The following is a 14672-nucleotide window of genomic DNA, read 5'->3' as shown; positions in this document are numbered from 1 at the left end:
CTTCTGCTGTTTGGAGGTGTTGGGGTTCCTGCACCGGACACAGGAGCAGTGACAGGCAGAGGCTGCCTGAGACTTTGGGGGGAGACTTGGCAGTAAGGGGGGGTCTGCAGAAAGTTCTGTATCAGGGGCATGAGCCCTCTGCACCCTACAGCATGGGCAGCCTGATGATTCTTCACTGCATTGTACCAGCTTAGAGAAATGCCATCCCAGAGGTAATTAGGTCAGTGTTTTTGCTAAGGCCGCAAGAAACTTTGAAGCTGCAATGAAAAACAGAGGAGCGGGACATACAGAGGAAGATTTCCCAGACTTTTCTCATCTGTAAACATGAAAGTGCAGGGTCTGGATGTCCTTACTGGTAACCTGAGTGAGTTACCAAACAAACTGCGTTTTGCCAGTAAACGTGTGCTGCCCACTGGAATTGGTATCTCTGGATGATTTCCCTCTTAACTGTAGGCTTGGAATTAGTTTAGTGTGATTTAAGGTCTTCTGGACTCATTGGGCCTGGTTTTCTTAATTTGTTTAGGAGTTTTTGCCAATCTGAAAGAAAGAGCAGCTTCACAGCCTCCCCTTGCCTTGCCAGGGGAATTTTATTTATTAAGCTTTTGATCTCCCAAACACACCTCTGGTGTGCGCTTGTCCAGTATGTACCATCCTGTGTTCAAGAAGGACCTCTCAGGTCGGTGGTTCACAAAACCACCACTCTCTCCTTACACAGCCCTCTGGCAAGACTCAGGCCAGCTTTTGCAGCCTTGCATCTTTGTGCGTGTTGGTCCTAATTGAGGGAAGCGTCTTTGTGCAGGGAAGCTCTTAAGGTGTGAAGTCCCATTGTCATAAACACTTACCTGAATTTGTCATGTGCCTTCATGCTGTCCTGATGGGAGGTGTATTTAAGTAGAAGCTTTTCTATAGTGAGGTTTGAGTACCCAAATGCACACCACCTAAATGAAAAATAGATGAGCAAGTCACATCAGTGCCAGGAAATATTGGTCATTCTTTTATTAATGTTCACAGTGTGAGACACCACACTTCAAAAACATAATTACCTCCATCTTGGTCTCCCAGTCCTGCCTCTCTTTCAAGGTTTTATTCTTGAACCTGTCGAGACAGATACACAGACGTTTCTGTCTCTATCCATTGTAAAACTAAGCTATTGCTGATTGAAGATGGACTAATAGTTAGTCCTGGTCAAGAATGAAAGAGTTTAAGTGAAAAACATGCAAACTTTGCCTGTCATTTTTTAATCTACATTTCAGAATCCTGTTGTGTTTAGACCAGCTACAGTAATGACAGTTAATTGTTTGCAGTGCCCCTCAGCTCCTGGAGTAGAGCCTCGCTTTCCATTGCCTTATGGTCCTTCCATGCCAGAGGCCCAGAACTATGTCCCAGTTACTTCCAAAACTCTGCACCTTTTTTCCCTCCTTCCCTCAGCTCTTTGTTTATTCCCTCATCTCCCTGCTTATTCTCCAGTCTGAGTCACCACCATGTACTCTTCATCCATGTCTTTGTCATTCAGTGTTTACCTTCAAACCTCCACACTTCAGTGCTTCGGGTGCAAGTTTGGAGTCATTGAGGCTCTCAAAACAGAAATGGAAAGTGTTTTCTCGTAGGTGAAGCAATGTATTTCTCTGTTCTGAGAAACAAACTATTTTAATTGCACCTTCCCCCTTGCTGGACTCATTGCCGTTCCAAAATGTCTGGCACCAACGATTAACCTAATTAAAATGATAACCAATTGAGAACAGAATACTTAGTATGAAAAGTCAGAGAGTCATAACCATGCGGTGCTGTCAGCTGTCTCTGTGTATTTGTGTGCCGAGCTGGGATTATCCCCACTGAACATTAGGGATCCAAGAGTGATACATCTGAACTCCCTCAACGGGTTGTGGGGAGAGACAGTCAATGATTCACCCCCCAGAGCCTGACGTCCGTGGTGGGGTAGGCAGAGCAGCCTCTTTCTCTCGCCATTACACAAGTTGAGAGACAAGTGTGACCAGTCTCCCTTTCAGACATATAAACTTCAGTGGGGTGAATATCATTCTGTGCATGTATACACACACATACACAGACGCCTACACGGGCACTGTATATCTCTACATACACATGTCTGTGCGTCTGTTTTATATAAATGTATGTGCATAAACGCGACACACAGCGCTCAGTGCATCCTTACGAGTACCCGCATGGTTTTATACCCACGTGCACGTATTTTGTGAAGCCTCTGAGCTGTAACGCAGTCCCGCGGAGATGTCTGCAGTTCACGTAACCTTAAGCCATGAACCCCTGCCTGTGCCTGGTGCTCCCTTTGCTTCGAACGCCGTGCGCGGCGTGCAGCAGCCTGCCTGCGGATGAGCTGGCACTGCGCGAGTGCCGGCCGTCCCCAGCGCCGCCGGCTGCTTGCTCACACCCTGCCTGACGTTACAGCTTTTCTAATAGCCCATCAAATCATCCACCCTCCAAGACTGTCTGAAACGTGTAATACAGAGAGACAGACATCGTTACAGGCTGAAATAACACATAAAAGCATATCTCCTCAGGAGCGTGTGAGGTCTGAGCAGTGCACATCCGCCTTTGCATCCCGAGCAAGGAAACATGCTATTACTGATAATACTCGGCAGTTGTGCAAGGCTGAATTCTGCTCGCTGGCACTTTTTATCTTTCACCTTTCCTGTGCAAATTCCTTGCTGATTCTGGATGCTTGCTGTTTGTAGCTGTGTGCATTTACCTCTGGTTTCCACATCCCAGGAAGAAGGTCACTTCCCTGTCCTTTCCATCCTTTCACCATCTGTTTTCCTCTTTTTTTTTTCTTTACCCTTGTTTCCTTGACCCTGCAGTCTCCTCCTTCAGGCTGTTGCAGCTCTGCCCTGAAACTATCTTACTGGAAATGCCAGAAACTTTCATTTTCCTCTTGCAGAGTGACAGCAGTGTCCCTCATGTCATCAATGTGCTTTTTGTTCACTCACGGGCGTCATGTTGGACTTGGCTTGCTTCTGGGTGGACGTTGTGTGTTTTCTGAAGGGATGTTTCTTTCTCAAAAAAGTGTTGCTGATCCCTGCCACTGTCCCAAATCAATAGGCAAACTCTGCCTGGTTTTGCACCGTTGTTTGCACTTTTTTACTCTTTCTTAGCATTTCTTACCCCTTCTTAAGGTTTTGTTCCTTACAGAAAACAAGTAAAAATTGACTGGCTGCAGACTTACACCTGAGCTCCCCGAAAAACATGCAGTGGCAAGTTACTGCCAGGTGGATTTCATTTCACCTCCATGCACTGGGCTGAAAAATGTAGTACTTTGGGAGGTGATTCAGAAGGAAGAGAGCCTGCCCTGCCCCAGTGCTGCCATGTCCGGAGGGTGGGAAGGTGGATGACTGGGTGTGGAAATGGCTTCGGCTGATTTTTATCCACTGCCTGTGAAAGCCTGGAGTCACGGAAGTGCTTTTAAATTACCCCCCTTCAGCCCGACAGGACCACAGTGCTCCTGGAGATTTCCAGGCAGGGCACCACTGACCCAGCCGGGTCAGATTTCCTAAAGCTTCTAAAGATTTAGGAACACAAATCTCCACAGCAGCTTGGTAGGATTTGTGCTCCTTCATCACTGAAAACCTGCTCTGTGCTCCAGCTCAGTATTGACATCTGTAGGCTGGATTTTGGGAAGGGTGAACACCTGCAACCTGTAGGAAAGCGGTGGCTCTTTGAGGAGGTGTCTGATATCCAGGACCCCCTGTGATGTGTATACCTTGGGTATTTGTGTTTTTCTAGTAATGATACATATCATTTGCAGTTCTTGCTCTTGCCCCATTGAATGCATAAGATCAAGCCCTTTGAGATTTCAAAACACACTGTAGATATTAAATATCTGAGCCTCATAACCTTTCTGTGGATTAGCTAAGTGTTATTGCCCAGCATTGTGAATGGGTAACTGAAGAGATATCCCTGCTGAATTTGATGGAAAGAGGTTAAGTAACCTGCCTGAACTGAGAAGGGTGTTAGTAATAGAGCCATCACTAAATCTCAGCCCCATCCGCTGTTGGTTAGGCAGCATTGCTCCTCTGCATAAGTCTGTCTCCTGTTTGAGATGCAGCTGAATAAAACATGCTCTAATGTTGTCTGTGTCCTTGTTAGCCTGCGCTGGGAAGACATTTCTCTTTCTCCTTCAACATGCCATAATTGTTAGTATTCCCAGGCAGTTCCTGACTTCCCGGTGTTAGTCTTGATTTGCCAGCTGGATGCATCATTTATGCACACTAGGAATAAATGCAGAGACCTCACCTTTGTTACGCTTTCAGGCAGGGTGGCAAGACTGAGTGGGTAGCAGTGGGGACCAGAGCATCCTCCATTCAAAATAAAGCAGTTGAGTTTTCCACTTGGTAAGTTTCATCCTGCATTAGTGCCGCGACCAGCAGTGCTCTGTACACATGCCCCGGCACTTGGACCTGCCAGGCTGTTGCCAGGCTTCGGCATCTGATGCTGCTTCCTACTACTTCCAAAGTATCTTCTTCTGCTCTGTAGTGCAATTGCATGTGACCAAAGGCCAGTGCCTCATTCTTCACAGGCCTCTTATATCAAGGGGATTTCCCTTGTGTTTTTATAACATCCCTCCACCAGGAAAAGATAAGCCATAGGTCTGGAAGCACTCGGCTTTGAGTTTCAGGCCACCTCAAACAAGACCCCATCGTGTAATACTGAAGACCTGCAGTTTCAGAGCAGATTTTTTTCATTTTTCATCTCTTTTTCTTCACATCCCCAAGCAGGAGTGGTCTTGGAAACAAATCCGGCCACTTCTAAAGCTTGGTTAAAAACAGCCGTGAGGATAACCAACTGCCCTGTCCTGCCTTAATGCTTTGGCTGGGCCTTCTGGCGTGTCTGACCAAGATCAATCAGATGTCTCATGGGTTAGTAGAACCAGTTCACTGTAATGCACCTTCATTTAGCTCTGCTGCAGTTTTTCATCCATCATTCAAGATTGTTTGTCCTACTTTCAACTAGTAGAAGAGCCAGACAATCTCATTTTGCCAAACAGGTTTACAGAACCTCTAAGAAGCTTGGTCTATATTTATCCTGTGGCCTGTTTTCAACATAACTTAGCACAGGAGGAGGTGAACTCCAGCCTCTCTTCCTCTCCTGCCGGTCGTTTCTGGAGGCAATCTCAGAGTCATGTCACTTAGAGCTGCTGTCCCATCTCTGTGGGCTGGGGACAGCTCTTTGGCCTCTTTTGGTACCATGGAGCTCTAGAGTCTTAACAGCAAATTCATAGCACGTTTCTGCCTTGAATGCTTGTCTAATTGGTTTGAAGTCTTGCTTTCCAGTACACTTCAACATCATGTGGTTGCTTCCCGAATTGTGCTTAGCTGTTGCTGCACGTGACAAGCTGGGTACCTGTGCCTTGACGAGTTGTTAGCCAAGGTGCGCTGCAGTGAAGTCATCCTCATGCAAATAGCCTCTCTGCCTCTCTGCCTTTTTTTTTTTTTCCAGACAGTTAATCAAACTTCTTTTCCTGTCAATCTAGGAGTAAATTTTGTTTGTGTTTTGGGGTCTTTTTTAGCAAACTCTGCTTTTTCTGTTGGCAGTGCTTAATGGAAAGCCTTATGAAGCACATTAATCTGTTGTATTAATGGGCGTTGAGTCTGTAGATTTTCACTGCTTGAATTTGTGTGCATTGACATAGAGCCCATGAGCCCTAACCACACTGTTTGAGGTGCTGTGCAAACACGTCACAGAGACTGTGCCAGCCACAAAGCACTTATCTACTCAGTATTACGGATTTGCACACGTGGGCCAAATTCTGCTCTTGTATGCGTGGCAAAAAAAAAATTACATTGGCTGACTATAGGTACTATCTATTTGTCTAAATTCATTGGAACCTACTTGACATTTGCAGTAAAGACATGCTGTTTCCTTTCTTCTCAGGTAAGTAGCCAGGAGTGATGCTTTCCTTTGTATTCTCTTCTGCCTGCCAGGACTGTTTTGCCTCCTCTTGCTTGGTAGTTTAGGTGTTTGAGGCCACGTTTTGCACTTGACTTTTCTAAGTGCTTCTCCCTCCCTGTTTCCTTTTACAGGCGCTGGTTCGGCTTCCTCCTCACATTTCACAGTGCGATGAAGTCTTCAGGTTCTTCGAGGCTCGCCCAGAAGACCTTAACCCTCCAAAAGAGTAAGTGCTGCTCAGTTCTTTTTGATTAGCTGGAAGGAAAAGGTCATTTGGTTTTATTACTGCTGTAGGTGTGGGAACAGATCTACGTAGAAAATGCCCAGCAATTACATACAGCCACGTCTGGTGCGTGGAGGACAAGGGAGTCAAGCAACCCTCAGACACAATTTTCCGCCATCCTCCGCCCACCTTAGCATTGTTTCTTGCTGATGGTTCTAATGAGGGAACCTCCCCTGGCTTGTGGGTTTTACCTGATAATTATCACCAAAGAGTCATTTAGTTCCCAAAAGCATTGGCTCAGCAGCAGGGGGAAATCCTGCCAGTGAGCACTTGGCTTATAATTACCAGCTGCTTCTTTAAATGTACTCCTGCCCAGAGATACTTAGTTATCTGAAGGGAGCAAGATTGTGGTCCAGATCCAAAATTGTCTCTAGAGAGTCTATTCTTTCTGAGCAGGAAGCCAAGAAAAGGCTGGGAAAAGAGTTCCCATTGAACACGAAACAGAATCATAGCCTGTACCTTGGACCAGACAGGCTGATTCACGCCGATGCAGTCAGGGTTCAGAGGACTAATTTATCCAGGGAAAGCGTTGGCAGGAGGGTATTTACAAGCAACTGTGCTGCCTCGCCTGATATTTCCTTTTCTCTGTCATAACGAACAGGATATATTTTATTGTGCTCCACAATAAGATTTCGACTTGGTCCCATTGTGTTGTGTGCTGTTTTGTTACAGGATTTGAACCTTGATTGCAGGCTGTGTTACTGTAATTTGCTTTCTCCAGTGTTTGCACAGCCCGTTGGGTAAGGGGAAATTGATGTAAAGCTTTTGGGTTTTGGGCAATTTGGCGCACACTAACCTCTAGTTAGCAGAAAGATTTGTATTGGCTTCAGCTGTCTGTTCCTCTGCTGGTGTAGAAGAGAGGACCTTTGCAGTTTGATTTCTCAAACTTTGTCTCTTGAGCATACATGGTTTTATACAAGGGGACATACTAGCATTTGTACTAAAGAAAACACTACCAGTGTACCTGGGAGCGAAGTTTTTTTGTTTTTTGAATGAGAAAAAGAGCAGTTTTAAAATCAACAGTCTGGAAAAAGAGCTGCTTTTTTTTCTTTTTTCTTTTTTTTTTCGAGCTAGCCTTGTTTTGGAAAAATGTCTGGGGTGAACAAATACAGTTGCATGTTCATTGTTAAACACATATTGCAAACTTAGAAACCATTGCAGCAGGATATACCTACACTCTGAGATCTGCTGACCATCACAGTTTCCATTTAGGGTATGTAAGAAGGTTTGCAAAGGTTGCTTGATCCCACAACACCCCTCTGATACAAGGAGACATCCTCATGTGCCAGGCAGAAACAGACGCCCAGAAGAGGAGTGAGGTCCCCAAGGTTATGGGAGAGTTCACCTGGAGGGTTTCAAATGGACCTTGGGAGTCTACTTGGAACGCTGTTTAACATTCCTGTCTGCTTTCTGTACTGATATGGACCCCGAGCAAAATGGACCTCCACAAGACAGGGAATGGGGACCAAGGCCTGGGCTGGCACTGGGCGTTATGGCTTTCTTTCTCTTTTCCCTCCTACAAGTTATTGAGGGCCTTTCGCTGAGCTCCCTGTTCGACAGCCTTGCAGCAATTGTTGAGTTATCCATTCGCTCCCCCCATGGTAAAACAAAAAAGACTAAATTTTCTCAGCCCAAGTCTTACATCTTATTCCAACCTAGTAATAAGTGTGATTTATTTGCCTGGAAAATGTAGAGCAATAACCTGATTAAATCTCACTTCACTAATGTCTGCAAGACATTAATCTAGCTGGGTTTAAACAAATCCTACCTCGTCTTCTGTAAGCAAACAGATCTTAGGAAAGGTGTCTAGGGTTTCTGCTGGGAGTGCTTCACAAAAGATGTATTGTTGAAACTGAAGATTAGTCTCTACAAAAAGATGATGTAAAAGCCAACGGAAACATCTTAGTGTTTTTCTTCTGTGAACTGAGGGGGAAGGGAGGAGATCTGGAGCTCACTGGACCACTGTGTAGGGTCTGGGGGAAGGACACCTCCAGGGCGATTCTCGGCCTCAGCAGTTACTGCAGGAAGGAGCACGGTCAGGCAGAGAAAACCCCAATTTATTCCCTCGTTTTGCTCCTCTGCCAAGCCCCTCCAGAAACAGTGAGGCAGTGGTGCCCAAGCCCTGTGAATTCAGTCTTCCCTGGACCTCATCATCCATCATTCATCTCACTGGGGGTGGTAAGGATGTAGCCTGGGGGCAGCATCTAGACTACCCTAATTATTTTATCTTTTTCTTCAGCTGGTTCTTTTAGCCCTCAGTGCAGAGGTGGTTCGTATATTGATATATCAGCACAGACATGGCATTCAACTGGCTGGATTAGAGAGCAAATATTGCCAAGCGGGTACTCAGCCAGCAAGGGATGGCTTGTGCCACCTTCATGTCTTTCCTCTGTTCACAATGAGATGATCTTTAATGTTGTGATCCCTGCTCTGTTTTTCTGCAGCAGCTCAGCTTCATAAGACAAAGCCTGACCTAGAGTTTAATTAATTAATTTTCAGGAGTGTAGCCATAATCCCATGGGCATTTGGGCTGTTGGACCCAGAGAGTTCATTGAGTTATTGCGTGTCAGCAGAGCAGTGACTGAGCACATGCTCCCAGCCAAAAGAACATGGATGCTTAAACTCTGAGGGAGGAGTCACAAAAAAGCATGGTTTACCTCACAGCTGGAATGTGCGGAGAGGTATCCATGCCCTTAATTGCTGAGCCATTACTTGTGATGATGCACATGCAGTAATTTATGTATTACTGCAGTAATTCAGCTGCGAAGCTGTACCCTTCACTTCTGTTCCTGTTGTCCTAAAAGAAACCCACATTTCCCTGTGGTCCCTTAGGCACTTTTACAAATGTGTTCCCGGCTTCTTCTTTATAACTCTTCATCTGCCCTACCCTTGTCTCCTCCCGCTTCTGCATACTGTCCTCTCCGGGTTCTGCCGTGTTTGGCTTGCAGGCTGCTCCCTACAGGGTCATTTCCTACTGCTGCTGTGCTCCGATTGCTCGCAGTGCTGAGCAGCACGCAATCCAGCTATAATAAAAGCTGGGCTTTCCCAACACCGTTATAATCCGGCCAATTTGTTCGGCTGGATTCACAGCTTAGGTTTTCTCTTTCCTGTTTTGGTGATGGTCCAGGCTTTTGAGTCCTGTGACAATAGGCAGAAGGTATTCCATTCAGCCCCATTAAACCTCTTCGGTGTACAGCAGCTTACAGGCAGATAGCTGGAGAGATGTCACAAGAAATCACAGAGTTTGAACTGGCTGGCAGTTTCCACTGAGGCTGCTCCTGCCGGTGGAGCTAGCGCCAGGTCAGATAGCTCCCAGCAGCAGGTTTCTTTCATGCTGCATGGGAGACACCATGAGAAGACACTAAATCCCTCCATGGGACAGTCTGGGAGCTCTCTTGGACCGTTTCACATGGCGAAAGCATGTCCTTTGCAAGGCAGCCGGCACGCGTTGGGAGCACTGATGTGCACGGCAGGGTTTGGAGCCCCAGTGCCGGTGTTCCCAGGGCAGCCGCTTCTGCTGCTCGCGCTCCACTCCGTTGGTTAGCTGCAGAGAAAGCAAGCTTCAAACCATAAACTCTGGTACAAGAGGGAGCAGTTTCAACTCCTTAGGTTTGTAATAAGTGGAATTTTAGTGTTTGAGCAAATGCACATGTATCTAGGCAAATGGCTGGGCTTGCGTCTTTTACCATGCCCATGTAAGGACTAGATCCTGCATTGCGATGGGAAAAGATACTGTAAAGTAAGAAGGAAGGGCATTTTTATTTTTCCATTCTTTTAAGTGAAAACACCATGTCACTGAAAGCCATTCATTTATGGGATACTTCTGTTAATAATTATAATTACTGATAAGTAAGCCAGAGGTGGATTAATTTCAGACTTCTACTGGGGATTTAAATTCGAGGCTGAGGTCAGGCCAGGGCTCATAATCAACAAACAAAATCTCAGAAACCATTTTTTTAATGATTCTTTTATACTAGAAATAACAGAAATACCCAAAGAGCAGGATTAATCAATTAGACATTGCATATGGTCCACTGCTTTTAGAGGTTTTTTGCAGTTAGGTTGGTAGCCAGACTACTCCTGTGAGAGTTTGCTTTTTCTTTCTGGGTCTGGATCCAGTCTAAAAAGCAGACCAGGAGCCAAGGATTCAGTTCTTCAGTACTGCCCCTGCAGAAATGTATGCAGGCTCAAACGAGACTTCTGTTTAAACCACCACTAATAATATTAACAACTGAATTTAAAGCAGTGTTCAATGTCTGAGAATATTTTTCCTGTAAGAATCATAAAGCAATTTTCAAACAATATGCAAATCCAGGAGAACTGGGGAACTTATTAGGTATACGACATAATATTATGAGGTTTGGTGCAGAAAGTGGAATTAATGCTGAAGGTGCCTTTACTGAAGAACAGAAATGCTTTATTGTGGTCTGTAGCCATGAGCTTTACTGATCATATCTCTATCGCATAAATACCAGTATAACACTCGGATACTCAGATACCAGGCAGCCACTGTCAAATGGAAGCAGGGTTCTCCCTTTATTCTTTAGGTATTACAAATTTCTGATAAGGAATGTGGATGTAAGTTGCCAGGGTAATGCAGTGACCACGTTAACGAAGCGTGCTCTAGTTTATGTGTCTACCAGTGCTGAGGCACAGTTCCCTAATACGCTTTTTTCTGTCTATAAGCATGACTATGTTTACATATGACTATTTGTTTCCCAAATGTACTCTAATCTGCCCTGTAATAACAATATCTATTGGTAGAGGAAGAAAAATTTTCATCTGTAAACTATCTATATTTATTCTGATTTGTTTGATATTATGCAAATAATTTCTCTTATTTTCATCCCTTATATTTCTTCCCTTCTATTTTTCTTATATGTCATCCCTTTAGAATTGTTTCCCAACACATTTAGTAGTTGAGTCTCTAAGCAGATGTGCTATGAGAAAAGCTGTCATTCTTTTTTTGTGGTTGCTTTTTATTACAGGACTTCCAGTATAGATAATTTTCACATCGTTTAGGAATGTGGTCAGCACCATTTTATGACAATCGGTGATACAGTCTACACTTGGCAGTGCTATTGTGACTGCTCAATGCACACATTTTATTAGGGAAATTCATTCCACTTGAGAGATGCAGAATGGAAATTAATTTCCTTAAGAAATGCAAAATCAGAAAAAAAGATGGAATTTTTATTTTTATGTGGTTTATCGGCTGGATAGTAAATTGTAAAACACAGAGCAGGAAATGCTCTGAATAAAGATGGTGGAGTTAAGGCAGTTAAGACCCACTCTTCTGAAGGGAAGAAAAAGTTAATATTTTCAAAGAATGACTTCATCACCTTCACTGAGATTTAGGTAGCTAAGGATGCAATAACCTAGTAGGGCTGAGTTTGCCAAGAGCCTTGCTTGCCTGCTCCTAATTAGTCATCCCGCTCTCATTGATGTCAGGGGGAATTAGGTAACACAGGTCTTTGAGCATCTGAGTTAAGTAAAGCACCTGTGTTTAGTTGTTCAAAGCTGCCTGTTTTAGGGCTGTATTTATGTAGAAATATTTAGCCTCAGCACCTAAATTTGTTGTGAAAATGGTTTTTTCGGCTTCTGAATCGCAGAAGTGCTTTCCAGTATCCTGCCCATAGTGCGGGACTGTAATAGATCCGTTGCCGAGAGGTTAGGCAGCCGTGTGCCCCAGGAACAGGAGTGAAGTGTGGCTGATTCCCAGTTGTGCCCCCTCTGACCCGGAGAGCGGCAGCTCAGTCTCTGGGACCCGGCTGTTGTCAGATGGGGCTCTAGATACCCTGACAGTGACGCTGCCTTTCATCAGTGTGTGTTATCATGATCTTTGGGAACGTCTCGCTTGGAGACCGTTACCTTAAATAAACTAAGCTAATGCAGGGATGGAGGAGTCTCTAGAAATGGGGAAAACACGAAGTAACAGATGCATTACTCGTCCTGTTCTTTAGTTTCATGTGGGACTTTCCCTTTTGTTTGCAACATATAAATGATTAGGGCTGGAATATGAAATGGAGGGTATTGAAATCTGCTACTGGCTGCAGCATTGGTGATAACAGCAAATAACGCAGCCTTCCTGAGAGAAGATTTGAATCTTTTTGCTACTCATCCAGAAAATGAAAAATGTATGTATTATGTGTAGATAAGTATCAAACAATAAACCTGGGGGAAAACAGAAAGCACATTAAATGAAATAGGTTCAGCAACCACAAAAAAAAGATGTAGGAGACTGGCAGCTGGAACAGCATACATTATTGCTGTTACTGTACAGCAAGGGCTTTTATTCCTTGCCTTGAATATAACATTTGGGTTTGCTCGTGCTTTGTAGGTCTGACTGTGAAAGGACATGGGGCTGAGAGAAGCAAAGATAGTTTAATGTACTGACAGCACTGGCAGCCAAGTGTACAGAAATAGCTTTTGCCTGGATTGGTTATGAGCATGAGGCAGGCTTTAAAAACGGCGTGCTGTCACGGGCACGGGATGGGTTAAGAATAACCAGACTTATCTGAAATCCATCAGAGTGTGACCAAGATCAGAGCCTTGCTGGCACGCTGCTGTTTCAGCGGTGGCACCAGACACTGCCTTGCTGGGACCAAACATGACAGTAGTGTCAGGGCTAGTAAAAGTTTACAGTTTATGAGCACAAACTCAAGACAAATTTTTTTTCTTTCTTGGTAGAAGAGTTGGGACTGAAGAGGTATTTTGAAATGCAGAGATGTTGCCATTAGAAGAACTAAATGCCAGGTCTGTTGGCTCGAGGGCCTTTTTCCTGTCCAGTAATTTTTGTTCATATCCTAAAGGAACAATCACTGCTGATAATTTGCCAATGGCTATTTTTTTGGTTAGAAAGTAATAGTTTGCTTAATGTTTAACTTAATCCATGAAATTCTTTCCTTCCGGAGAAGAGAAGTTCAGTGGTTAATGCAGGGGACTGGGAAATCTGCTCCTTTTTGTCTCATTGAATTATTTTGTGATGTTGGAAAGGCCTCTCACATCTCCTGGCTGTATCTGCAATATTATTGTATCTGAAATATTATGGTTTCAGAGGTTTGATAAGAGGATTTGATTCTGGTAAAGAAACCCCGTTCCTTCCATAGTATAATTCTAGAAATGACCAGTTACAAAAATAATTTGTTTTTAAAATCATCAGTCAACGTTGGAAGAAACAGTACTTCCAAAACCTGTCAGGAAAGCCTGTTCTGCGGGTGCTTCTATATGCAAAACCAGTTAGGGAGCCAAAACAAATTTATTCATCTGGCAATGGGGGAAACCTGGGCTAATGAGGAAAGATTGGAGCAGAACCAAAATAATGATTCAGAGGTTATCAAGCTTGTTGTGAAGGATTTGGGGCACCCGTTATCCTTGAGCCTCCCTTCTAGAAATGTTTGGTTCAGTGCCACAGGATCTTCTGAGAGTCTCTGATTAACGACTGGTGATGCTTAGTTTCATGCCCCAGAATAGGGGCAGCCCGTAGGGTTGAATCACCCATAACCACAAAAGGGATCTTTGGGTCCACGCAAAAGAGAAGCATCTGGTTCTGCTGTGCTTTGTGGATAAGCCTGGAACTGAGGAGAGAAAGAGGGATGGGGACTTCCTCTTCTTATCTGGATGTCTTGTTCTGGTGAGCCCCTGCTAGCAGGTTAATTGCAGGCACTGAGGTGTCTGTCACTGTTGACTCATGACCTGCCAGGCAGGAGGAGATGGGGTGGAGTTCTCTCTTCACTAACATGCCATAATTGAATATAGCCTGTCTTGTCCTCTGCGTGTCACGTCTCTGAAAAACAAGAATAGGGAGCTTATGTTACAAATATAATTATATCATGGAGAAGAATCCAGCTTGTCATTGCCATGTCTATATTTAATACGGTCGCACTATTGTTTAATGAAGATCTTTTTCCACTCTGAAGAGGAGGGCACTAGGGACAGTCATGGTCAATGGGGTGTTTGCTGCCAGGGTGATAAATTATCCCCCAGTGGTGCCTGGGGTCAGATGGGATTTTTCGGTGCCCTGCGCTTCCTATTGTTGATCGCTATGTAATTTGGACATTGCTTATCTGGAGAGTCGCTTTATTTTTAATGCTGTTGAGGATCAGTAGCCTCGCTGGTTATAAAAGGAGCATTGTTTTAAATGTACACGTGCCTAGTGCAACCCAATATGCAATTCTGAACTGGTTGGGGGCGATGTAAGACATCCCATTACATTTGATAGGGTTTTAACAGGTTGTACTGTATGTTGCAAGGGAAGGCATTGCTTAAAATGTGTTTTAATGCTGTTGACTACAGGCCAGGTGGAGTTGGCATCTCATATGTACCTAAGGTGGAGCATTTCCTTCTAAACACTGAGAAGTAGAGGTGATGTTCCTCGGTAAACAGGACTTTGAACTCTGAGAGTCTCTGATATTGCCCTTAGCATCCAGCAGTTGCCACTGAAGAGAGAGGAAACATGAGCAATGAAAGAGTG

General features: G+C 44.4%; 1 protein-coding gene across 1 annotated transcript in view; it reads left to right on the top strand.

Moving 5' to 3' along the window:
* SH3PXD2A (SH3 and PX domains 2A) overlaps positions 1 to 14672 on the top strand; it is a 215512-nt gene that overhangs the window by 66438 nt on the left and 134402 nt on the right. The window contains 1 exon segment of the mRNA XM_009881540.1: positions 6051 to 6142. Within this exon segment, the coding sequence (XP_009879842.1) occupies positions 6051 to 6142 (92 nt within the window).

Source organism: Charadrius vociferus, unplaced genomic scaffold, assembly GCF_000708025.1.
Source record: "Charadrius vociferus isolate BGI_N301 unplaced genomic scaffold, ASM70802v2 scaffold282, whole genome shotgun sequence".
NCBI classification, from domain to species: domain Eukaryota; kingdom Metazoa; phylum Chordata; class Aves; order Charadriiformes; family Charadriidae; genus Charadrius; species Charadrius vociferus.
The sequence above is the reverse complement of the archived record's forward strand: the minus strand, read 5'-3'. Positions and strand labels throughout refer to the sequence as shown.